We start from the raw sequence: 25,531 nt of genomic DNA, 5'->3' as shown, positions 1-25,531 counted from the left end.
TGAATGTGCAGGTCTGTTCTTAGGGCCCAACCCCAGATACCTGCAGGATTAGGTTTTCCTAGAAGGGTAAAAAGGTCAGTGTCTGTAGCAGCTGCTGTTGCAAGAAAGATGGGTTACCAGATGGGGAGGTCTTGCAGGATGCCTGGGCACCTGCTCTGTCCCAGAGAACCATGCCAAGCCAGGTGGAGGGGATGGGGTAAGGATGGGGCAGAGCCTGAGAGGCACCCAGAGAACTGCTGCATATGCTGAGCCAGGGAGGTGTTGGTGACAGGGAGCCCTGGCTGTTGCTCTGCTCTGAAGAACAGCTGTAGAAATCCACCTTTTCCTCAGCTGAATCACTGCCTGTGCATCCCGGTAGAGAGTGAGTGGCTGACCTGGGTTCCCTTCAGCCTCCCTCAGGGAGAAGAACCACCGACTAAACTGTAATGGCAGGGTCCCCTGTCCCTGCGGCATCTTCAGGTTACTTACTCTATACAAGATACCTTTCCCTTGTCATAACTTGAAAACCATGGAAGGGCCAGATGTGGATCCTAACATGATTTGAGAAAGGGTCCTGGCATTTTATGGTCATCAAAGAGTTCCTGGACACGACATATCAGCTATAAAGGAAAAATGCTTTTCTTTGCATTTTACTGCAACATTTTCAGAATGTACATCCTACTTGATGTGGAAAGTTGCTGAAGTCAGAGAGGTCAGGTATGAAAGAAAACAACACCTTCATTTGTCTGTTTCAGGAAGTGCTTGATTTTTAAAAAGCCAGATATTGATACTTGCCCCTGTGATTTTCATCAACTTTTGAAGCCATAAGTTAATATATTAAGTACCATTGTAAAGGTCAGAGAAACTGATCTCTACATCAGACTCATAGTTTTTTTTTTTTATAAGATTATCATATCTCTTGGAAAGTCATCATTTAAAGATGTTGTAATTTAAATATTTGATTCAGTTTAAATAGAGATGGGCCAGAAACAAAACGTTAGCTCAAAACCTGCATGAGTCTTGAGGACTCACTGGGTCTAATTGATGCTTCAGCTTTGTTGCTCAGTACCCAGAGGAACATGAATTAAAGCCACAGATCTGAGTGCTCCTGCTTCAAAGACTGTGAGTGGTGGAAGCTGCAACTGCATTTTGTTCTTATTTTTGTGTAATAGGTCATACCACATGGCATGCATGCTCTGTGTTTGCAATACCTTGTCTCTGTATCTATAAACCCCTCCCAAGCCATAAATGAAAAAACACAGTGAATATCTCATGGATTGTTAACTTCGGTAAAGATGCACAAATACCTATTGAAGGCAGAGTGAATCATCATGGAATTTCCATTTCACAGTAAAAGTGGTATTTCATTTTGGCCAGGGTGGAGTTCTCCATTTCACCCTTTTTGCTCTGGCTTTACTGTAGTTTATTGAAATGGCAAAATGAAACACTCTGAAATGAAGTTGAAATGTAACATTTATGTAATTTCGCAGTTACCTTTTTGATGAAGATAAATTCCTATAAAATTCTTCAATTTTGTTTAGTCAGTATTTTCCAAAAGCAACATTTCCAGTGGGAAATTTTTAATACTCAGAAGAAAGGCTTGTCAGTGTTCACGATGGAGAGGAAGGTAATGGGGAAGTTAGTTTGTATCCTGCTACTAACCTGTTTATATATTGTGACCTGTTACTGTGGAACTCCACTCAAGCCCGAGGTGCTGCAGCATGATCTGGATAATCACCTTTACCTTACAGAGGCAGTCAACAACAGAATTTGATGGGAAAATGAAATTACCCACATGATACAATACCAGCTGGGACAAGCTAAAGAAGGGAGAGGGTTTGTGGAGAGGCATCCTTGCAGGTGCCAAGAAGCAGCAGTGCTCTTGGTGCCCTGGTTTGCCAGCTGAGGAGCAGGAAAGCCTGCTGGGCAGCATGGCAGGTGCTTTGCCAGACTGGTTGTGTAGCTGTCTCAGGGTCCATCACACCATGCTGAGCAAGGCCTGTTTTGCTAATGCAGCTACACTGGTCTCTTTGCTCCTGCTGACTTGTCCAGAGTCAGTTGAAGCATCCCAGCATGGGCCTGGCTGGTACTTGGCAGATGTGATCTGAGGCATCACTGAACGTGTACCCCTGCTGTCTTATTTTTTCAAAATATTACCACTAAAATGTAGCTTCTAAAGATGTTGAAAAGTGAGCTGAAAAATGAAAAATAAATGTACTAAAGTGAAAACATATGGCAGGTGCAAGTTATATGCAAACTTCATAATGAATTCTGAAAATATACTTGAAGAATGAGAATATTTCTAGTCTGGATGGCACATACTAAGGATTACTCTTATGGGCTCTGTGATATTTGCCAGATCTAAAAGCACAGTCATGCTGGTGAACTTTCATTAATCACTTAATACCCTGAGTGTAACAATGGGCAAGACGGTTGGTAGCGTCGTCATTCTCTAAATTGTGCCTAACACTTTCAAATGAAGGATGGATGAACTGGCTGCAGTAACTAAAACACCGAGCCTGAATCTATGTAAGGCCGTTCAAAGCAGACATGAGTTTCAGCAATTTGTGGACAATCAATTATCACTGTTTTTGGCTTTTAAATATGTCTTGCTTCCCACATCTCATCAGCTGATGGCTCTGTGTAGGACTGGAAACAAAAGTGCCAAAATTCCATTTCTTTGCTGTTTCTGGCACAAATCAGATCAGGATTTACTGCAAGATTTCCAGACTCTCTTGACAGATCAGAGAGGCTGGGATAAGTTGGCATAATTATAGGAATCCAAACTCCTACCACTCCCCTTTGCCCAGCGCCTTGCCTGCCGCATGGCAGCACATGGCAAAAGCAATTAATGGCCTCAATTTGGTTGTAACCTGTCTTTCTGCTTTTTTTTTTTTTTTTTTTTTTTTTTTTTTCTTCAGAGCTTTGTCTTCTGTGGTGGCTTTAGGAGCTAATATCATCTGCAATAAAATCCCAGGCCTGGCCCCTCGGCAGCGAGCAATCTGCCAGAGCCGCCCTGATGCCATCATTGTGATTGGGGAAGGGGCACAAATGGGAATCAATGAGTGCCAGTACCAGTTTCGGTACGGAAGGTGGAACTGCTCTGCGTTGGGAGAGAAAACAGTCTTTGGACAAGAGCTTCGAGTAGGTAAGGGTATCTCTAATACAGTGCTGAAGTGATGCATTGGGGCTGGTGTTCTTTTAGCTTTCTCATTCTCATCCTGCAAAGGTTTATGACCCTCTGGTATTTGCCTACTGGGGCTCAACAGTGATGCTCCAAGAACAACTGTGGTCTGTGTGTTTCCACTCATTGAAAAGTAACTGGCAAGAGACATGAAATCTCTAGTGATCTGTAGATGAAGTCATTCATATCTGTGCAACTTCATACCCAGCAATGACCCAGATGCCTGCACCCTGTGCATCATCACACCCTGTGAAAAAATATTTCCAACTGTTGTCCTGTTAGAGGTTGCCATAATAACTGTGGTGAATGTTACGGCCAGTCAAAAGGGAAGTAAAATCAGCTCTAAAAAATCCCTCTGCAGACTTCCCAACAGCTTAGGTAATGGGACAGTCCCAATTAACTGATGGAAGTACAGTGCATACAACGCTGGCCTTCTGATATAAAGCAGCGGTACACATCCTTTTTAGTGTTGCTATCATACTGCAAAGAAAATACTGCAAGTGATTTGAGGCAGGAAACCTATTCAAAGAAAATAATACAGGACCTTGGCCTGACAAGCTGTTAGCTGGCAGAAGTTAAATTGATCACTTTCCATTTACCCTATGTTTGACATTATTTCATAGGGGAGATTATGCAATTTTTTTCCAGCACTGAGATCATAATTTTCGTCATTGCCTAGCTGAGTATCCTAAGCCTATCCCTGACCTTTCCTCTCTCCCCAAAGGGCTGCCCACTTACCACCCCCCTTACTGTCTGCTGCTCAGTGTTGGGATAACATTGTTTACTATGTGGCTCTCACAGGGTGCTCAGAGTGATAACATCTGTCTTCTCAGTGGGGTTGTATCCTGTTCTTCTAGTGCTTGATTCTTCCTTGGGTAACACCTCTTTTTTGAATTCAATGGTTTGGGTAAGTCTTGTGCCTCCAACACAACTGAACATGGTCATACATAAGATCTCGTTAAAGTTGTGTGAAAAAAAGGCATAACATTTCACCCCACCTGCAAAGAAGAAATTACTTCCATGGTGCTTTGGTTGTTACTGGAGATCAAGGCTTTCATTTTTTTTCCCCAGCACCCTTGTGAAGTGAATGCCAAAAGCTGAGGTACGCTTAAGTCAATGGTGGAACTGAATATTTTTTCAAAGGACATGCAAGTCTGAGAGTCTGGCTGAGGTTTGGGCATTTTTAAAGGGCACAGTGGCCCAGCTATAAAGTGTTGTAATTGAATAAATCCATTGGCATCAGGGGAACTGAGCTGAGCTACACCCACAGAGAATCTGTCATATTCTGTGAGCGTTACTCCACACCAAATCACAGAAGTGGAGAGGTCTAAAACTAATAATAAAAAGACCCAGTAAGCCAAATCAATGGCAAAAGAAGTCTGACCTTTCGAACTTCCAAAAAAAGCTTGGTAGAATTTTGTTTTGATGCTGAAAACCTGGTGGTGAGACATTTGCTCATCAGTGTCTCTTCCCACATTTGTCCTATTGGCTAATTCTTTTTAGGTAATACTTCTTGCCTAGCTTTGTGTCTAAAAGAGTGTAAGTGGAAGGCATTAAATATTCTCAAGACACCATATACAGGCAATAACCTGACATTTGACTTTTACCTTCAACTTTAAATGAACTAGAAAAACATCTAGCCACATGTCTTGACTATTAGACACACAGGTCTGGTCCTCCTTGGTCAGGCTTATGCTTATTTATCTTGATGTCCAAAATTATGTTGCTGCCAGAAAATACAGAACTGCCAAACATACCACTGATGTACTTCTTCATGCAGTATTGTGTTGATCTGCCAAAGCTTGCAGGCATGCTCTGACCCTTAGTCAAGCCCTCTTAACATCTGTCCTTGAAGAGGCACGCTCTGGAAGGTTGTACCAAAATTAGTGTCATCACTAAGCTTCCCGGTGAAAAGGTTTTCACCAGTTCTGCTCTCCTCTTTAAGGCGAGAATCTTGTGGCACATCATCAGCTCCATCCTTGTACTCATGAGTAATAATCCTTTTCACCAGAGAGACTCCTTTCATCCTCAGAAACCTTGCAAGTGAGCACAGCCAAAATGCCTAAAGAGGACTACAAGTCATGCCTCTGCTTTCATTCTGAACGTTTTTATACAAAATAAAAGCTACAGGGAACAAAAATTGTTTGGCATCAAGATAGACCAGCTATTAGGTTAGTCAGACTACAAAGTCTGAAAAACCCAAGGTTTTCTTGAGCCACTGGTCAAGCCATATTTGCCAAAATGTTTCCCAGATTCCTGACCTCTTCACCGAACCTGGGTGGTTTCTTGCAACTCTGAAATGACTGATGTGGAATTTGGTGGGTTCTTTTATGGCTTAACCCAAACACAGACAAAACTTGGCAGTTGCAGCTGAGTTCTGCTTTGACATTTGTTGGGTGTGAAACCACACAAACTGTAACGGATGGAGAAGGTTTACATGACCCTGCCAGCTAAGCCAGATGAGTTCCATGCAGGTCTATAAAGGATCCCATGATCCACATGTCTTTATTTGTTTTATTAGTGGAGTAGCACCCAGAGATGATGTGGTCAGTATCTAGGAAAAGGAGAGGGTTTAGTAAGTGGTGTTATTACACTAGTAATATGTAGGGGGGGAAATGTAAAAAAAGTAAAAAAGGACGAAGCTTAAAGAAACCCTACTTAAAAGTACAAAATTCTTGTAAGCATAAATATTCTTATGTGTAACAAAACACGTCTGTATCTGACACACATGGCAACACCGAACCAGACATTTGGTTCTGCCTGAAGAGACTGAAGAAAGAATTAAGACTAAAAAAGATAGGCATGTTTTTCACTTCACCCCAAAGGAAAGCTCATCTAGCTTCTTCCCAGAACTGCTTAGGGAGATGAACAATCAAGGCAAGTTATTCAGGTAACAGCGTGGAGAGGGTGAGTAAGCTGTGATAGCATGAAATTAGTTGCTTTTTCTCTGTATGGGAAAGAAAGGACCCACTCTTTAGCCTCTGGGCCAAGACTCTACCACTAACACTGACAGGTGCAGATTTATGTTTATGGTAATTCGTACCCTGATGCAACACTCCCCATCAAAACTCATAACAAATCCCCAGACTCACCCAACATGGGGTTTCTCCAACATCTGTGCACCTGTTGACAACAACATCTCTTGGGTGCCATTATGTTCCAACTATGCATGTCTTCCAGCCACAACCAAGCAGCAGCCAGAAGGCATGGCACAGGAGCAAATGTCCACTCTGTGGCTTCTGGGGATCCTACTGTGCCAAGGGAATCCCCAGTAAGTTAGCTAAGCTGGATTGGTGCTGAGCCGTTTTTTCAAAGAGTTTCTTCAGTGAATGAGGGCTGTACCACCTATATAATACGTGGGAGTCTGTATTAAAAACAACTGAAATAGCTTAGAGGACAGTGTAACAACTGTAGAAATTATGTTAGGCATGGGGCGTTCATGTTGGTGTGAAAGATTTATAGCAGCCAGAGATAAAAAGTGATGGAGAGTTCCAAATTAATAGCATGAACAAAGGATGTAGCATGGGATGAATTAGCCAAGCATTGTGCATAGCTTTTTTTGGTATATTTATATCTGGGAACTTTTCCATAGTCATGCCATCCCCAAAGAAAAATCACTACTGCACTCACTTCACTCATCCTGTCTCTGCACATACTTATATTTGTCAGCTTCCTGCACTCATCCCTGGTTTTCATGCCACCTTCTCACATAAAGTCATCTTTTGCACTCTCCACTCATTCCTCTTGTTGCAAGCTTCATCAACATATTGCCTCTTCAAAGATTACCTCTTTAACAGATGGATCCAAAAATTAATTGGTTAATGATATTGTTATTGATAACCATTGTTTAAAGAGAATTGACCTAACTTTCTGAGGGCAAGGACAGTGATCTGGAAAAGTAAAGCCTGTGGTCCTATCAGGTTATTGATGCAAAAGAGCCCCAGCATGAGGGACTGGTCTCTTGTCCTCTAAATGATGGTTGGAACATTCTGTTATGTAGGTACCTTTAAAAGTTACAGATCACTAATAATGTTCAGAAGCAAATAACTCCACACAACAAAGTAAATAGTGCAGCCTCTGAGTATGGAGTCAGAATCAATAATGAAAGTGAAATCCACTGTTGTTCTTTGACAGTGGATGATTCTGGCTAATTATTTGTGCATTGACCATTTCTGCTGGAGTTCTCCAAATTGAAGTGCTTATAAACAGACTGCTCTTGCAAGTGTTAAATTCAGGGCAAAAATAAGGTGTTTTGAAAAATATAGCTGTCCAGATATCAAAAGCAATCTGTAGATGTCTCCTTTCTCAGACTCATGATGTGGAAAATGATCATGATTTAGTATTCATTTGGCTGTGTTGTTGTTACAATGATTTGGCAAATCATTGATCTGGGCCACTGACAGGGAAGAATCAATGAATAGGCAAAAAACAAGGGAGTTCTGAAGTTTTTAAAAAATCTCTGACCTTTTGTATTGTTCTGTGGTTTTCTGGCATGTTGAAAGGATGCATCTGAAGTGAGGTTAAAACCCTGCTTGCCATGGGATGTTTAGGAGAAAAACATCATCTTAAGAAGCTCACTGTTACCACGCATTTGCTGAGCTTCTGGTCCACTCTCCAGGCAGAAAGGGGGAGGGATGGGAGAGAAAACTACAGTTCTAAAGACAAATCTGTGCATGGATTTTGTTAACTCACAGGTGAAGAAGACTTTACAAGTTATTTTGAGAAACACAATCAGAAAATAAAGTTGAATGTCAGAGTTATATACAAGCATGCACTCGTACACATGCACACATAAACTTCTAAGAAGACAGCATAATTCCAAACAGAAGAAAGACTAAGAAAGGGAGGGAACATCTTCTGAAGGAAAGATCCTCATTAAAAAAATGATTCTTTCTATGTTTGTACTGGAAACAGGTAACTAAGTCCACATTGGATCCCAGTGTTTTAGCTGCAGTCCTGAAAGAATATGGGAATTGGGCATGAAAGATATGTAAGTGATGGTGTCATGGAGAAATGGTTGGCATCTTATCATACATGCTGAGGGGGTGTCAGTCAGTAAATTATTTTTGGTTCAGGCCATATATAGGCTTAATTAAATTTGGATTCAGACTCGCATATGAATTCAGTCATTTTTATTCTGGGCTATGATGGTGGTTTAACCGAGATGCCAAATGTTCATAAAAACTTCCTACCAAAAATGGGAGGAGTAGAGAGACTCATTATTCTCCAAAAATGGAAATTTGTGTCCAAGCAGATACATTAATCTAGCACAGTAGTGTCTAGTATGGTATGAGTTGGCCAACTTGGAAAGCTTGACTTTCAGTATGAGCAGAAAACTTCCAATACATGAAGATAGGCGACATTCTTAGGAATGCTTTACAACCATACTTGTGCTGTAGTGCTATCAAAAAATCAGTAAAGGGAACCATAAATGAATCCAGATAGTTTGCCTAAAGTAAGTACATTTCTCTCACTTTTTGCCTTTCTTTCCTCCTGTCATTTCTTTCTCTATTACTTTATGTTCTCATTTTCCAGTTTTTTAATCGATTTATGTTGTTAGTTATATATTTATTAATGCTTAGTAATATTCATATATCAGGTTGACTGTATGTTTATTATTCTAACATCTGTGTATTTATTATGGGAAAATCTATCTTTACAGACTTGCGTTATATCCAATAAAAACAATATGGGGGAAAGAAAGGAACAGTACAGCTGGAAACAATTTGGAGGGGGAAAATGAGTTGGAATTAGATTATTTTAAATATGATACAGAGCAGGGTACACACTTCACTGGTGGAAAGGCAGTAATTATCTTTGTCATAGCAGTAGGTGCTATGATTGGTTTAGGCATTTGTCAGTTATTGTGAACCTCAATTGCACGGTGGCTTTTGGACCTAATGTGGAAAAATTTCTGGGTTTTTGTTTTGTCATATAACATGGTCCCAGACAACAATAAGGATCCAAGCAACTGATCAGAAAGAAACTTGTTTCTAGTAATTTGAACTGGATGTTTGTGTTGGTGCTAGGCTATAGTAAAAAACATTGCAGTGTGAGAAGTGACTTCTCAGGGGATGGCATCAGCTTTCATCTCCTAGTGCAGCAGCATGCCTGGGATGCCAGGAAAGAGGTGCATAGGATGTATTCAATCAGCTGAAATCTGTTCTAGGAATGTATGCAACTTACAGAAGTCCACATAGGACCAATAGAAACTGCATCTTTCTTATTCACATGGCTACTTCGGAGTGTCTGCTGATGTCCATTCCACAAAATGTTGTACAGAGCCATTGCATTTGCAAGTGTGATTTAGTTAAACTAGTAGATGATATAAATACCATGGCAAATTTAATGAGCTGTAGCTTATGTAAGGATAGCTTTTAACAGAAGCACAGTGGTGTATAATAAGATGTATAAATCCCGGTTATTTAGAGAGAACGTTTGCTCATTACTAGGCTGAATTAAAAAAACCCAAGAAGACACACATAGTGAACCACAACCCATACCGGCTGGCTAACTTACAGGCAGGCAGGCAGAGGCAGCTGGTAAAGAGAAAAAAGACTCCAGAATTTCAGGATGGCCTCAGAGTGCTCATTTTGCAGGAAAGATTTATCACACTGCAAACATTCATTGCAAAGCCGTCTCTTAAAATGTCTCAAACAGCGCATTTCTTTTCACAACTGACATGTTGTTGCTGGAAGGAGAAATAAAAATATCCTTAAGCTTAAGGATATCCTGTATATTTGTTCTAGCTTATTAGATATATATTATTGCAGAAAGATTTAAGTTATGTCAGTGACTATCTCACAACTTGCCTTACAAAGGTAGAAAGGCCATGTTGGAGCAAAGCTGGGCTATTCCACCTAAAGACCTGTGCACCTAGTTACCCTACAGGCAGTAAGGTAAGCTATAAGGCATGTAAGATGCCTTACAAGGACAGTTTTTTTCAGTGCAATTAATCTTGATGGAAAGCAAAACAGTGGAAAAAAAGCTGTGAAAAAAATCTAGCAGTTACAAACTAAAGTAAGAGGTCTATTTTACTTTGCATTATCATCTTTGGAGGAAATGAAGTTGATTCAGTTCATACTTTCTGACTGTAGAAGGGTGGATAAGCTTTCTGCTATCACAAGCAGCAAAGCAAGACAGTAACCCAAACCAGAATAAGAAAATAAACCTCCCAGCTGGTGGTAGCTGAGGTTGGGAAGGATTGGTAAAAAAGTTATGAAACAGCTACTGTGCTAAGAATTTATATTATTTTAACTGGGGAGACAGCCTATTATGAGAGTGGTAGGTTCAGACTTCATTTTAGTAGGTTTCTGTCACTTGGAGGTTTTTAGAAAACTAAATATATCTTTCTATTCTAAGGAAGTACTATTGTATTAAAGAAACATCCTATTTTGAGAGGACGGAGGATTCCCAGTTAGTGAATCAATCTGAAAATTTGTGGGTGATAATTTTTCTGTGCTTTAAAAATTTTAGATGCCAGAACCTCATAATGATCCAGTGAAACTTTAGTAATGTTTTCAAAACACAATGTAAATCATAGCTGAAAAGATAAACATGAATGGACAGTACCATTTGTAAATTATGACTTGACAGTAATAAATTTTTTTTGACTTTACTAGAAAAAAATGCCATTTTTCTGCATTAATTTTATTATCTCTATCTCTTTTTCTTTGTCTCCCTACAAAAGAAATGTCTAGCATATATAATCTGTAGCATATGATACTTTCCAGCCATGAATAGATTTATATTTCCCAAATAGATCTATATTTCCCAATTTGTATTGTCTATTCCCTAGTCCTTTTGTAAGGTACTACCGTCTAGTTCAAATGTAGCTCAATCGTGTTTTCTTTTCACTCATTGGTCACAAGTTTGAAGTACAAGTTATCTTCAAGTAAAATGTTATTGTTGCCATTTAAATATTTACCTCTTTGGCAGCAGGCTTGCTTTAGAAGGCAGACATCCTTATTCTAAACATAGCACTAATATGTTAACACAATTACTTCATGAACTCTGTGTGGCTTGCAGCTGGATGAGAAATGGTAGATGCTGACCTCAATGAAATCTGGAATTTCCATCCTGAGGGAAGTGCTAACTTTTTAAACTTCTGTTTCATTTCACTTATAAAAATAACGATTTTCTTGGAATTGAGGTTTTTCTGCAGATGTTTTCAAACTAAGATACACTGATATACCTGACTGTGAATAACTAACTCCATTTTGGTTTGTAGTTTAAATTAGTTAAGTGCATTAATGTAAATTGATGAAGGGAACTGTCACTGCAGAGACTCAAGTCTCTGTATCTCATGAGCTCTGCTCTCACATGCTTCTGTATGTATTCTAAGCTATAGGGTTCCACAGCATACGGCATAGCTTGGTAACAGACATCACATAGCATGACACATTGCCTTCTTGCGACCTTAAACCTCAGGTCTCCCAGAAAACAGTGGACTGATGTGGGGATGCAGTGTAAGGCTTTGTTTCAATGGTTCAAAACCAAATGTACCTGGTTTTTATTAAATGGAATAGCTCCATTTAAGTGTCAGTATGGAAAAGAAACATTTTTTTGGGGAAGGGAGTGAGGTAGTTTTTTTTATATTCTGTGATCATCCTAGGAGTAGTCAGCATGGATTCAGCAAGGGGGAATCATGCCTGCTCAACCCAACAGCCTTCTGTGATGGATGACTGGCTGGGTAGATGAAGGGAGGTAGGTAGATGTTGTCTACTTTGACCTCGTGTCTCCCATAACTTCCTCATAGGTAAGCTCAGGAAATACGGGTTAGATGAGTGGACAGTGAGGTGGATTGAGAACTGGCTGAACAGCAGAGCTCAGAGGGTTGGGATCGATGGCATGGAGTCGAGCTGGAGGCCTAAAGTGTTCCCAGGGGTCAGTATGGGGCCCAGTCTTGTTCAACTTATTCATCAATGACCTGAATGAAGGGACAGAGCGTACCCTCAGCAAGTTTGCTGACGACACCAAACTGGGAGGAGTGGCTGGTACACCAGAAGGCTGGGCTGCCATTCAGCCAGACCTGGACAGGCCTGAGAGTTGGATGGAGAGGAACCTAATGAAGTTCAACAAAGGCAAGTGTAGGGTCCTGCACCTCGAGAGGAACAACCCCATGCACCAGTACAGGCTGGGGCTTGACCTGCTGGAAAACAGTTCTGCAGAGAAGGACCTGGGAGTCCTGGTGGGCAGCAAGTTGCCCACGAGCCAGCAGTGTGCCCATGTGGCCAAGAAGGCCAATGGGATCCTGGGGTGCATTAGGAGAAGGGTGGCCAGCAGGTGGAGGGATTCTGCTCTGGTGAGGCCCCATCTGCTTTGTCTAGTTTTGGGCTCCCTAGTTCAAGGGAGACAGGGAATGACTGGAGAGGGTCTGGTGGAGGGCCATGAAGATGATGAGGGTACTGGAGCATCTCCTGTATGAGGAAAGTCTGGGAGAGCTGGGCATGTTTAGCCTGGAGAAGATGGAGAGGAGAATTTTACTAATGTCTAGAAATACCTTAAGATTGAGTGTCAGGAGGATGGGCCCAGGCTCTTTTCGGTAGTGGCCAGTGACAGGACAAGGGGCAAGGGGAACAAACTGCAACACAGGAGGTTCCATCTGAATATGAGGAAAAACTTCCTTACTTCGAGGGTGACAGACCAGTGGAACAGGCTGCCCAGAGAGGCTGTGGAGTCTCCTGTGGAGGCACTCAAAACCCTCTGGGATGACTCTGTGCAGCTTGCTCTGGGTGAACCTGCTCTAGCAGGGGGTTGGACTAGATGGTCTCGAAAGGTGCCTTCCAACCCTGATTCTGTAATATTATTCTGTAATAAATATGTACTTAGCTGTAGTGGAAAAAGGTACTGTTATGTATATTGTGGCCTTACAGGCAGTCTGTAATGACCTGCAACTCTATGTCCTGCTCAACATTGTCCATAACAAAAATCCTCCTTTTCTCTTGTTTTTAACCTTGTGCTTAGCTACTCAGGATGAAATTTTCCATGTTACTTTTCTAGTCTGTCTTGGGATGAGTGAGTCAGACGTCCTGCGGAAAAGGTAGTTTGCAAATTCTAGGCTATTATTTAATTGAATACTGTACCAAAATTTGGACACAACAGGGCTAACTGTGCAGCAACATTAAGTCTGACATTTTCTTACTTCCAAGTGCCTCACTTGGAATGCTAATGTTCTTTAATGTAATTTTTTTTCATGTCACTTTGTAATAAAATTGCTGGCTACAAATGATCCATAGCATGTTGACTCAATTAGTCACTTCCAGTGTCCCAGTCCTATTGGTCAGTGACTTACAATGTCATGTACTCTTAAAACAGAAAGGCAAATAACATTTAAAGTTAAATAGAGTGGTGCTGGGCTTAATCCAAAATGACAGGGGCCAGAATCTGGTCCTATTGCTGTCAGTAGAAATTTTACTACTGCTTTCACCAGACCCAGGGTTTTACAGCCACTAAAAAGGCTCTTGGCTTTTGGGTATGGGCAGAAGTTCCAAGTGGAGGTGAATTTCATAGCAAGGACTCAGCTAAAACCTAATTAAATGGAAGTTAAATGGAAATCAACTATACAATATTTGATTTTTTAAGTACAGAGCAATTTTGTGAACAGGCAGGTGCTGCCAAAACTTGCCACTGCAAGGGAAGCTCTTTACCTAAGATGACAGGTAGCATGGCAAGGCAGCTAACCTGCCAGTATGTGATCCTGTAATAACTTGGGGTTCTAATGACTTTGGAGATTCCTTGAGCTTTACTACTGTGGTTAACTATGTTGTCAAAATCTCTTCCCTAGAATTACAGATGATAGGCTTGGTCATCTAGTACAACCTCTACATCAAGCAGGACAGGCTAAACATAACATTAGACTTCTGAGTTACATTTGTAGCAAGCATCCCTCCCTTTCCTCTGTTCTTTGGGTTATGTTCTGTTTGGTAAACCATCTGTTTCTAAATTGAAAAACTTGAAATGCACAGAGAGGCATTTACAAACATTACAAAACACACAGCATTCGTTGATCTATAAATTTTGATTTGCAAACAAATGTTTTAGCATTCAGGCTTAGATCACCAATCCATGCACTTTGCTGTCTTGCCTTCAGTCACGAACAATTTCTTTTTGTTATGAAGTGGCTGGTGTATTCAAGAATATTACATCTGACAAATACTTTATTTTCTAATTGACAGAATTTCCTTCTTGAGTATCATGCATGTCTTTTTAGCATTGGATTAAATTACCCATGACTGTAGTTTATTTCTTACTGACATATTGCATATCCATAACTGTTACTGATATAAGAGTCAGATTAAAATGAAAGAAATAAAGCAAGGAAGTAAAAGGACTATATTATCTATCATTTGGAAGCTTGAAAAAATGAATGTAGCATGGTAGCGCTGAGGTAACTGTTCTCTCAGGATTCGAACTGGCCAACAACTTTAGTTGTGCTCTGTTAACCCAGTACATGCCTAACTTTAAACTCTCTGTTGTAAGTCCTGTTAAAGAGGTTTGAAAGTGTTTCACTTTAAACGCATGCCTGAGTGGCTTACAGAATACAGTAGTCATAGTGAAAGCCAACATGCAAGATCAAGCTGATGACGGGTCCTTCAGCTAGTAAAAACTGTCACACCTATCCAGTTTTGATCAGATTTGGGTTTAGGATTGAAGTGGCTCTAGGAGACACCTTTTAGCCGCAAGTGTAATCTGTTGCTGTCTATAATACTCTCTCCACTGCAGAGGTTCAATCTCTGGTTAAGTGTCAGTGCGAAAAGTGGACTTGCATTGCTGAGGAGTCTTTAAGTAGTCTGCTCATGCCAGAAAGCTATACTCAAGAAGAAGACATTTCTATCTCTAGATAGAAGCTCAACAGACATGAACTGAATTGCTGTAGACTGGAAAGTTCTATTCAAGTTGCTCAAACAAAAAAAGTTTACTCATGGATCATGATTTATTTTTACCTGTTCACTCATTTCTTCATGACAACATGGAAACTTGTTCTCTGTCTGATTCAGCCTCCATCCATCTGGTTCAGAAGAGGTCTCCATGCAAAGTCCCGTTGGACATGATCAGTGCAAGCTTGCACCTTCTGAGGGGAATGGCATGAAGAGGTAGCTATGGTTTCTGTCTGTGTTGCTGAACTAAAGGCTTCAGACAACAAAAGCAGAGAAATGAGGAGTCCTTTCCTCACTTCTTTCCTTTGGCCCAATTTCATACCACATTGCTCCAGGCATTTGCACAAGATGTCTAAGATAGAAACCTATCAGCCTGTATTCCTTGTATGGTCAAAGAAGAGAGAGAAGCACTTCCAGAGGGTGATTTGGATCTTAATTTGACTGCATGACTGTCCCTGTTGACTATCCTGGGAGCTTAGACTACCTAATTATGTATCAAGCTTGTTAATATCTATGAATTTTTTCTGCCTCTCCATGTACGTTTCTCAGGGGAGCATGTGGTCCTCTCATAAAGTCATACCCACTTGCCCCACACAGCAGACATAGGAACTTGATCTTCATTTGAAGTCCTAGTTATTCTTTGGTACTCATTCACCAGGAGTACCTGCAAAAGTTGTCTTAGCTGATGACTTTCAGACAGATAGTGGCAAGGAAATAAAATAAAGTATGCTGCAACCACAGGCAGAACTCCACCACTGCTATTTGGAAATTTAAGAACAAGTGGGAGTCCAAAATTACCACCAGATGGTGCACCTATTTAGCAAGTGACAGAGACATGTTCCACAAGAAAGGGCAGCCACAGCCTCTAGCAACCCATCAAGTTGCTTCCCCTGCTGTTTATTCTCAGCTGTGATATAAATCAAATGTGTTTGAAGCATAGACTTGCTGGTCATACTATTCTGTTACATTTAATATGGAGTATGTTTTCAATCTCTGTGATGGAAGCCTTTTAACTGCCTGGCCAGGGACATGAGGATGTGGGAAAGAGCGGAGCAGTTCTACAAACGCATTGAAAGAGAGAAGGAAAGAAAAAGAGATGAGCCAGGAGCAAGAAAAATTGGTAATGGTGAACGGCAATGAGCAGACTCCAAAATTAGAAGTCCGCAGAGCATCTGTGCATTGCTGTTCATTAAGCTGGGTTAGTTCTGGCTGTTAACGGTAGGTAGCTGGGAGAAGGTTGAGGTCAGTGCATTTCTGAAGGATAGTCCTGATGTCTAAGTCAGTATTTTGGAAAACTACCAATGCTGGTATCCCAGGTGAAAACACATGGGGTATTTTATTAACTGCATAGCAAAGGTGGTGAACTTTCCTAAAATATGAAGTGGCTTTTGTTCTCAAACTTCTTCTCATTCCTAAGCACTTGTGGCACTCCATACTCAGAGAAAGATTAGTGCAAGTTGATAAACATATATTTTCTGCTGCGTTTCTCACAATGTCACAAGAACGTGCGATTCTTTCAACTAGATTTGCTGTAAATCAATACATCATGTGTAGGACACAAGTAGGTCGCTCTTTCCATTCTACTCTACTTCTTGCCTTAAAGAAAATTCTAAAGTAATGTCCAGGTTCCTGCAATCTTTTTTCATGAACAATTGATGCAGAAGAAAATACTGTGAGTCTTTCCTTCCTTTGCAAAGGTGGGTCCTTTACTGCTTTCTATTGTTTTGGTATGTTTTAAAGGATGCCATAAATAGAATTTAATATATTGCTAGAGAATGATTGATTAGAAAGGTTGCTTTTTTAATTATGACTTGGTCAAGCATCTGAACTGAAAATTTCCTCTGAGCAAAAAGTGAAAATATTTGAATATTCTTTGACCTGAGAAGTATTCATTCAGGATGGATAAAATAACTTTTCATTCTCTTTGTCCAAGCTGAGAGGAAGGTGTCACCTCAAGATGCTCAATACAATTCCCTTCCTGTCATTTTTCACATACCCTGCGGCTCCTAGTTCAGTGTGAGAATTATCATTTTATGGTTAAAGCACGGACCAGGAAGGCAATGGAGACTTGGACCCTGTTCCCAGCTGTGCCATACACCTGTGATCTTGGGCAGGTCACTTCATACCTCACTGTCTGGAGACTAAAGGTATCTAATTTCAGCCGGGAATGGAAAGGCTTAAATAACGTGGACTAACCTTCACTTAAACATTTGTGAAATACTCTGGGCTCCTCAAACAGAAATGGTTGCTGTTGAAGTCTTCTTATCCAAACAGGAAGCAAAAGACAGAAATGTCATGGAGGGATTTGGTCTTCTAGAAAGAAAGTCCAGGCCTGGAAAAAAGACCATGCTGAAAAACCTCAGTAGAACAGGCCTGGTAAGTTTATTACCTTAGTTTGCATAAGAAGGTAGTTTGGAAACTTCAGGCAGTTGTCCACAAAGAGCCTAAACTCAAATTTCAAGAAGAGAAAATACTTACATGTTCAGTACTTACATGTAACATAAAAAAGAGAGAACAAAGCCCACAGGCAGAGAGACTACTGGTTACTTACCGTACGCTCACTGTATATCTGCTGTGATTCTCCAAGTAAATCTTCCTGACACCCTCTTTTTCTAGCTACCGGTGCACAGTGACATCCTGACACCAGCGATAGGGCTTGAGTGCTTTTTGCCTCCTTCTCTTTCTTTTTCTCCTTGCTGTCTCCCATTTTCTTTTACTTCAGCAGTTCAATAATGTGAAACCAAGTTCCCTTGCTTTTTGTTTGCTTTGCCTTCGTCCATTGATCAACCATGTTGCTTTATTACAGACACTGTAGTATTAACTACAGTATAAACAGAAGCCCATAGCAGGAGAGTTAACTGGGATTTCCCTGCCCTCTTACACAACCAACATTTCTTCAGCACTGCTTTCTTGTTTGTTTTCAGGGATTAGTGGCAATATTCCACATACTGCTGACATAATGAGGCATAAGCTTCGCTCAAAGAAGGCAAGACACTGATTTTTAAAAGACCTTGGACTATTGTGCTCCTAGGGATGGGCACGGAAAGTTTGAAAGGTGGCAGACTACCCTCAAATCTTAGTGGCAGTAAGATTGCTGATGGGTTTTTGCACAGCACAAAGTATTTCTGTGAATACTGTGTCCTGCTCAAAGTTAAGTTCAAAGTGTCTGCATGGAATATCTCCTACAGCAGCATGTGCGTGCTGTCAGTTCGTTGATAGCCAGAGGAACATGACATCATGTGATAGACAAAAACACTACTTGGTACCATATAGCCTAATCCAAGACTTTTCACGTGAAACATTTGTTTTGTTTTGGTTTTAAGACATTTGCCTTTCTAACTGGTCTGTTTTAATTAGAGCTCAACCTGAACCACAAACGATAGATTTGAACTTTCCCAGAGTTCAGTGGTGTTCAGATCTGGCTTTTGGTTTGGCCCATCACAAAGATGGGGTCAGCTTCAAAGTTCAGATGTGGGAACAGGCTGCTGCAAAGCGGGGGGCTAAAAAGATTATTTAATGAGACCCATATCTTGTTTTAGTGGTGGATTTGCAGTAGGGACATTTGCTAGCATTTTTTAAAAAGTACTTTTATGTAATCAGCATCTCAAAGACTGGTATTAATACCAATCTATCTGGTTCAATACTCTTGTATTTATACTGCAGAAAGGGACTTGTCCCTCCTTGCCTGGTCACAAAGCCTGGTCTGAAGCTGGAGTACCTACAAAACCTACTGATTTTGCTTCTGATCTTTGTTTAAAACTCATCCTTCGGTTCTAGCCTATTGCATTTAAAAACAATGGAAGAAGCTCCTTGTGGGCTAGAAAATTGATCTTTTTATCCTTATAACGTTTATTTTTTTCAGCTGAAGGGACAGCTAACTCACAGGGCCGGCATCTACTCATTTGTCAAGTTCTTGCAGGTATGGATCAGCATTTTAGGGTGAGCTTGCTCAGCACCTGGCAAAACACAAGCTTAACACAAGACAAATAACAAATAACAGGCACTAGTCTACTGGGTAAGATAACATGACTGGTAGGGTTATCTGGACAGGTTCAGATTAAACATTGATTCAGTATCTTTCATGAGTCCTGAGAAGATTCATATAATTCTTCCTTGTTTATGTGAATCTTGTCGCTTTCCAACTCCTGTCAGGACCAGAAACTCCAGAGCTGAAAAAAAAAAAAAAAAAGACTTTGCTCTTGTGATGCTTCCAGACTCATTTTGCAAACCAGAGAGGTTTGGACCAGAATCTAAACTTTGTGTATTTATCCAAAACCGTCTGAGCTCTTTACTCTTAAATCTCTTTCATATGTGTGATTTGTGCCATGTCTTGTTCACTGGGGTTACAAACTTGACTACCAGGCGAAACCCTTTAAACACCAAGAAGCGTAGACATCGTTACTTGAACCTAGGTCTCCTCCCAGAAAGATTGTCAGGGAAGTCAAATGTATCAGAAATGTGAATGCAGCCACACAAGCAGTGTAAGAGCATTTGGAAAATATTTAAGCAAATTTGAAAGCAGCTTTAAACCCAGCCTTTTCACCAGATCTTTCTAATTTGCTTTCCACAAAACCTGAGCTCTGACAGGGGATGCCAGTGACTTAAAGGGTTACTGCCCAGTTGTTTGTCCTATGCCTAGAAGATGTGATCTCTGCAGCAGAATTAGCAGAGCAGAACACAGGCTCATACTGATGACCTGCAAACCCAGCCTCTCTGCTGCAACCACCAGGGAGGGGCTGGTTTGGGCTGGACTATAAGCTAAAGCCAACGAGGCACAGTTCTTCTGCTACCATGGGAGATATCAAGGGAGTGGTAACATCCTAAACTACCAGATCAAGACTCACTGCGTCTCAACTGTGAAACCCTACCTTGCCAAGAATGCACCAGAGAAACACGTTAAAGCCCCCACACCTAAAGGATGAGTGGTGAGTCACCAGCCATAGTGCTCACGTTATAGATTTACTTGCAAAATTTGACATCTTGAATTGGTCCTCTAAGTTGTCCTGCCAGGCATCAGAAACCATGCCAGGAATTTATGTAAGAAACAGATTTGTAGGACAACCTCAATGAACAATATGCAGAATTATCCTCCAGGAGACAATCTAACAGCAATTCCTAGAAAATGCAACGAGAACCTCTCTGCTACACTCCTGTGCAGAATTTTACAGAAAAAAGGCAACATTCTGGTACACTATTTACACAAATTGCTTTTCAGGGCCCCCAGCCTGGCTGTCACTACTTCTGAGGCTGGGCAGTACTTCCTCCATACTCATTGCTATTGCCACAAAAGGGTATGTAGATCAAGGTATTTCTAGATGGCATTATTTCATGGTCATTTGACATAATGCTCTTCTTGTGTTGCTGTTGCAGTGAAAGCTACAAAATGATGGATAGTTATGCTATTTTATAATATTTCTCTGGATTTAGATTGGAAATCTGACAAACAATTTAAATAAAGATTTATCAGATCCTGGCCAGACCAAGTAGATGCTTAGTGTATGTGATTCACTTTAAAAAAAGATACTGCTACTCTTCATAAGCCTTATTTTAAAAACATCATGACTAAGTAGAATTAGTACTTTATATAAAATCATCCTAATTCTGTACTTGATAGAATCAAGTTAAATGATATGCTGAAAAAACCTAGAAAAATACACTAGTAGAAGTTATCAGTAGAATATTTTTATCCTAATCAGTGAAACCAACAAAGACAAGTTCTGGCTTTTAATGTAATGAAATCTTTTTTCTCCATTCAGAATATAAAACAGGATAATGGATTGATAGTGGAATATTTCAAGGGTGGGATCTCCTTTGCTAAAACCACCATATACCCTCAGTAATTACACTTAGATGACTGCTGCCAACATAGCTGGAAAAGCTCACTGTGCAGGGAGATCTGGCTTTACTCTCCGATGGGATAACTTTAGATTCTCTCTCTTTCTTCGCATTTTCTGCTCCCAGCTTTGGGGCTTCCCCATGCAGTTTGATAGCTTCTGGAAGTCTTGATTTTTTGGTGTTTAACTCTCTCAGTGATTGGTAAGGCTGGATTCCTATCCAGGCCACATGCAAAATACTAGGTGGAAGAACATCTAAAAGACAAACTTTAGAGCCAACACCCCTTCGCAGATTTAATTTTAGGTGCCTAGCTCTTGTCCTATAGATTCAATTAATTTTGTATACTGTAAACATTGGCATCTAATTTGAAAACAGTACTTCATACCTACGAAACATCTTGGTCTAGGCTTGTTTGCTACTGCTATTGCTTTGTGTGTGTTTCTAGATTAATACACACACATATATATATCAAACAATGGTGTTGGCTAACATAAGAAGTGAGTATGAGAAAAAAGTATGCTGACAAATAGAAGAAGCCAGCTTTTAAGATCCTGCTTAAAGTTGCACATCTTACTAGTAGTCAAGAAACATCATCAACTCCAAACAGGGACAGAAGCAAATGCAACCTCACCAAAACTCCACGAAGACACTTAAATTAGTTACTTTTTTCAAGTGAAAAGTAAAGGAAGGATGTGGATCTCATACTGTGCAGGTATGGCATGTGAGGAGGTATGAGTACAGAATGTTAGCAGTGTACTTCTCTGGCAGGCATGGTGATGCTGAGCATTGTTGTGTCCAAATCCCTTTATGGCTCTGGCAGTAGATGACCAGTTCAGTACTATGCCAAGAACAGTATGTGGAACAGGAGAGCAGAGAAGTCCCAGCTCCAGGAGCTGCTGCTTCTTTCTTGGAGCTCTCCTGTCCCACTGAGACATCCTCCCAGAGAATGGGGTTGAATTTGTGTTTCAGTTGTCAGCTGAGAAGCCTACAGTTAAATTCCTCTGCACAAGGGGAATCCAACAAGAGGACAGCTTGTTCTCTTACAGGTTCTTCTGCCATATGGATAAATGCCTTAACCTCCTTCTGCTCCTGTGAAAAAGAGGCAATAGTAGCTCTCTTCTGCTGTCCTCCTCAGCTAAAAGATGCAGCTTCTTAAGGCAAGGACTACCTCTTGCATAAACAGATTTGCATCTAACACCAATTTCAGCTGGGTTTCACTTAGTATATCTATAATTCAATAATTATAGCAAAGTGCTACTGGCCCACTAATAGGTTCTGCACAATATATTGAGGTAACATTCATGATTTAACTAAACTGCCTCAAGAAATTCTGAAGCAAGAGATGAAATTTCATCTGCAACATACACAGACGTTCGCACACACAGACACCCACCCACAGGCACTCTGGCATGCACAGGTATAGGAACTTAGTGCTTACAACTACTCATAATTCAGTGAACCCTTTAAAAGGTGTTATTATTTAACATGTTTCTACAGCAAAGCACAGGTGTGCACAGTGATTTACAAAAGAATACAGACATGATCACTGCCCTCAGGGGTTTGTTATCTAGGTTAGAAGTGACACAAGATAATACAGCAGAAGATGACTTCATGCAAATGGCAGTGCAGATTTATTTTTAAAGAGATGTTCTGCAACACAATATTCGTATGTCAGGCTACTGAAATGATTGAAATGAGTTAATTAAAATAATGAACCAGTAGAAAGCCCACTGAGAAAGTCTGATTCTGCAAGGCGATGATTTCTTAATATTTATGAGGGTAGTAGTAGGGATGACAGAGTATTTGTGAAATTAGGTCTGTAGCAAAGTCAAATACAAGCACAGAATCATAGAATGATTTAGGTTGGAAATATCTGCTATTGACAGCCAAGGAGAACATCCATTCTGGACTGATTCACTCACTAAAGGCTCAAGCCTATAAAATCCCTGCACATGAAAATTTCAGTGACTAAAATGGTTTGGTAACAACCTGCCCTGCTGTTGTACCCTACTAAACTGAGCAAGAAAATGGACTTGAAAAGAAATTTACTTTAAAAATGTGGTAGTACTGTCCTCCATTTCCCTGACAGGTTCAGAGTGGTGGTTTCTTTTCTGTCGGGGTTTTCTTTTGATGATGTAGTAAGCATAAAGCATATTTTCTATTTCTTAAATCAGAGTGGACAACATTTCCCTTGCTGAGCACCACACAGGTATCTCAGAAGCCTTTAACAGGTCATATTTAAACCATACTTAACAGGTCTCAAGCAAGAGCACTATCAAGAGCAAACCTAAAAAAAAAAAAGAAAAATATGTGCCCATATATCTATAGATTCCCTTACCTTTTTCTTAAATACCGTTTTTATTTCTCCCTGTGAAATGCACTTAATAAAAGAGACCATAATGCAGTGGCAAATCCTACAGATAAGAACTGTGACTGTGAATAGATTGATGTGGTTGAATTATTAGCATGGAATAGAATAGAACAGAGTATATAACAACATCTGGTTCCTCACAGCCCCGTTTAATTTAAGGATGTCAGCATACTTGAGGACCCAGTTTCTTTGAGATGCCTTCAGGAGTCCATGCTTTCTGACAAGGCTTGCAAAGAACTTTTTAAAACCCCAGTACGCTGCAAGATGTCTCCATCTGAGCTTTCATATATTATGATATATCAAACCACTAGTTATCATTGAAAAGAAAAAGCACCAAACATTCAGCAGGGATTCATTAAGTCCCACAATGGGACGTCAGTAGGTCCAGAAAAGAACACAGGCAGGAGACAATTTCTCTGCTCCAGCTATTGCTTCCCACATAGTACTTCGATAGTATTAGCAGTAGCATTGTGAAAACACAGCCGGCTGTGACACTGCACAGGCTTTTCTCAATGGTGCAGTGTATCTGGGAACTACCCCCCTCACGCTTTGTGCACTGCGTATTTCTCAGGCCATGCTCTTGTGCATTCTTTAAATGTGTGCTTAACACCATGTTCTGATTAAGCTTTGACAAAAACAAGCAGTGGTGCTTTTGGATCAAAACTCAATGTCCCCAGTTTCTGTAAGAATGAGATACAGATTGTTTGTTAGGGCTGAGTTAGTAAGAAATATTTGCTGCAACAAATACAGTTTTACAGCCCAAAAATTTCATATTTCTCTGGGCACTTCTAAACACCCTTTCAAAGATCACAGCTAACTTACCTCACAGGAGCTGTCCCAGAAAACTTCACTAAGGGACATGCTGCCAAAAGACAGTCAAAACCACAACAAAATTATGCTCACTTTGGAACAGAAATGCTGACTATTGTTTACAGTTGCCAGGAATTAGCTGAATATGTTTTGGGGGTAAATTAAATAAACCTCCCCTGTAACTTGTTGGAAGCCTCCTTACAGAAATCATGGTGGAAAGTACCACCAAGCCTTTAGAAAATAACCAAGAAATTAGAAAAATGCTTGAAAAAATGTGAAAAGCAGAGGCATAGTAAATAGCTCTTTTTAATAGACATGTTTCCAAAAGTATATAAATAGTGACAGCAAGGAGCTGCAAAACGGCAAGTGTGAAATACATCTGGCTCCTATACAGCCCATTCTAAAAGAAAATTTGACAAACCCACATGAGCAACAGAAAACAATCCAGTTGACAGAGTGATTCTAAACTGATGGCCAAAATTTTGGCACCTCCAACCATAAAAACAGTGGGAGTATAGAGATGAAAAATGCTAAATAGAGAAGAATCTGTAAATAAACCATTATGTCATAGCACTACACATTCTCAGCTTTGAAATCTGCAATGTTCTCTGTCCCAACCACATGAAACCAGAACTAGACAACATGAGCTGTCTAGGAAGAAGATGCTGAAATCATGTGCAAGTCCTGCTCTGGCTCTAGTCTGACTAAAAAGACCTATCTGGATGAAACAAAATTAAACAAGACTATTTTAATTAGACTGTAGTAGAAGATAAGGGTTTTAGGGAGGAAATGGGAAACAAATAAATATTGTAAGGAGAACATCACCCAACATGACCATCAGAAGACTCCATCAGATTTGACCTGAAAGTCCTACTAGAGTAACAGATATTTAATCTGCACCAGGCTCATCATTCAGAAGCACTTCTGAGCACTGGTGCTACAAGAGGAACCTCACGAGCATGGATAGTTATATCTGTTTTTTTGATGACAGGCTACACAGTAATCATTCAGTTGGTGCTTCATCAGTGAGTGGAAGATGAAGAAAAAAATCTGGTCTACTACTCAGTGGAGTGGACCCCTGGGGGGAGTGTAAACCAAGGTTAATGTCAAGAAAGCCAAATGCTTCTTGCATCAGCCTTTGCTAGAAAGGTCAATGGTGAGCAGATGGTTATAGAACTAATATAATTGACAGAGGAATACCACCGTGGCACCAGACAGAAGTAAGCATTTGTCCAGGTTGAATGATTTCCAGTTAGCTGTCACTTACCTTGGAACATTTAATGAAGCCATTTTACAGCTGTTAGTCCTGACAGCTATTAGCGCTGAAAACTTGTGGAGAACTCTTAATTAAGAAGAATTGAAAAGACAAATGTAGTGCCTTTGTCTAAAAGAAAAATAGAAAGGAATTATAGGGCCAATCAGCTTAATTTCAGTAAATGAAAAAATATGGGAACAAAACCCCATTTGTAAGCT

The 25,531-nt window shown here is 40.4% G+C and overlaps 1 protein-coding gene across 1 annotated transcript in view; it reads left to right on the top strand.

Moving 5' to 3' along the window:
- WNT7B (Wnt family member 7B) overlaps nt 1–25,531 on the top strand; it is a 99,712-nt gene that overhangs the window by 51,510 nt on the left and 22,671 nt on the right. The window contains exon 2 of the mRNA XM_005239366.3: nt 2,901–3,127. Coding sequence (XP_005239423.1) covers nt 2,901–3,127 — 227 coding nt within the window. The remainder of the gene's footprint in view (nt 1–2,900; nt 3,128–25,531) is intronic.

Source organism: Falco peregrinus, chromosome 6 (genome assembly GCF_023634155.1).
Source record: "Falco peregrinus isolate bFalPer1 chromosome 6, bFalPer1.pri, whole genome shotgun sequence".
Lineage (NCBI taxonomy): Eukaryota > Metazoa > Chordata > Aves > Falconiformes > Falconidae > Falco > Falco peregrinus.
Note: the sequence above shows the minus strand (reverse complement) of the source record. Positions and strands in the feature narration are given on the sequence as shown.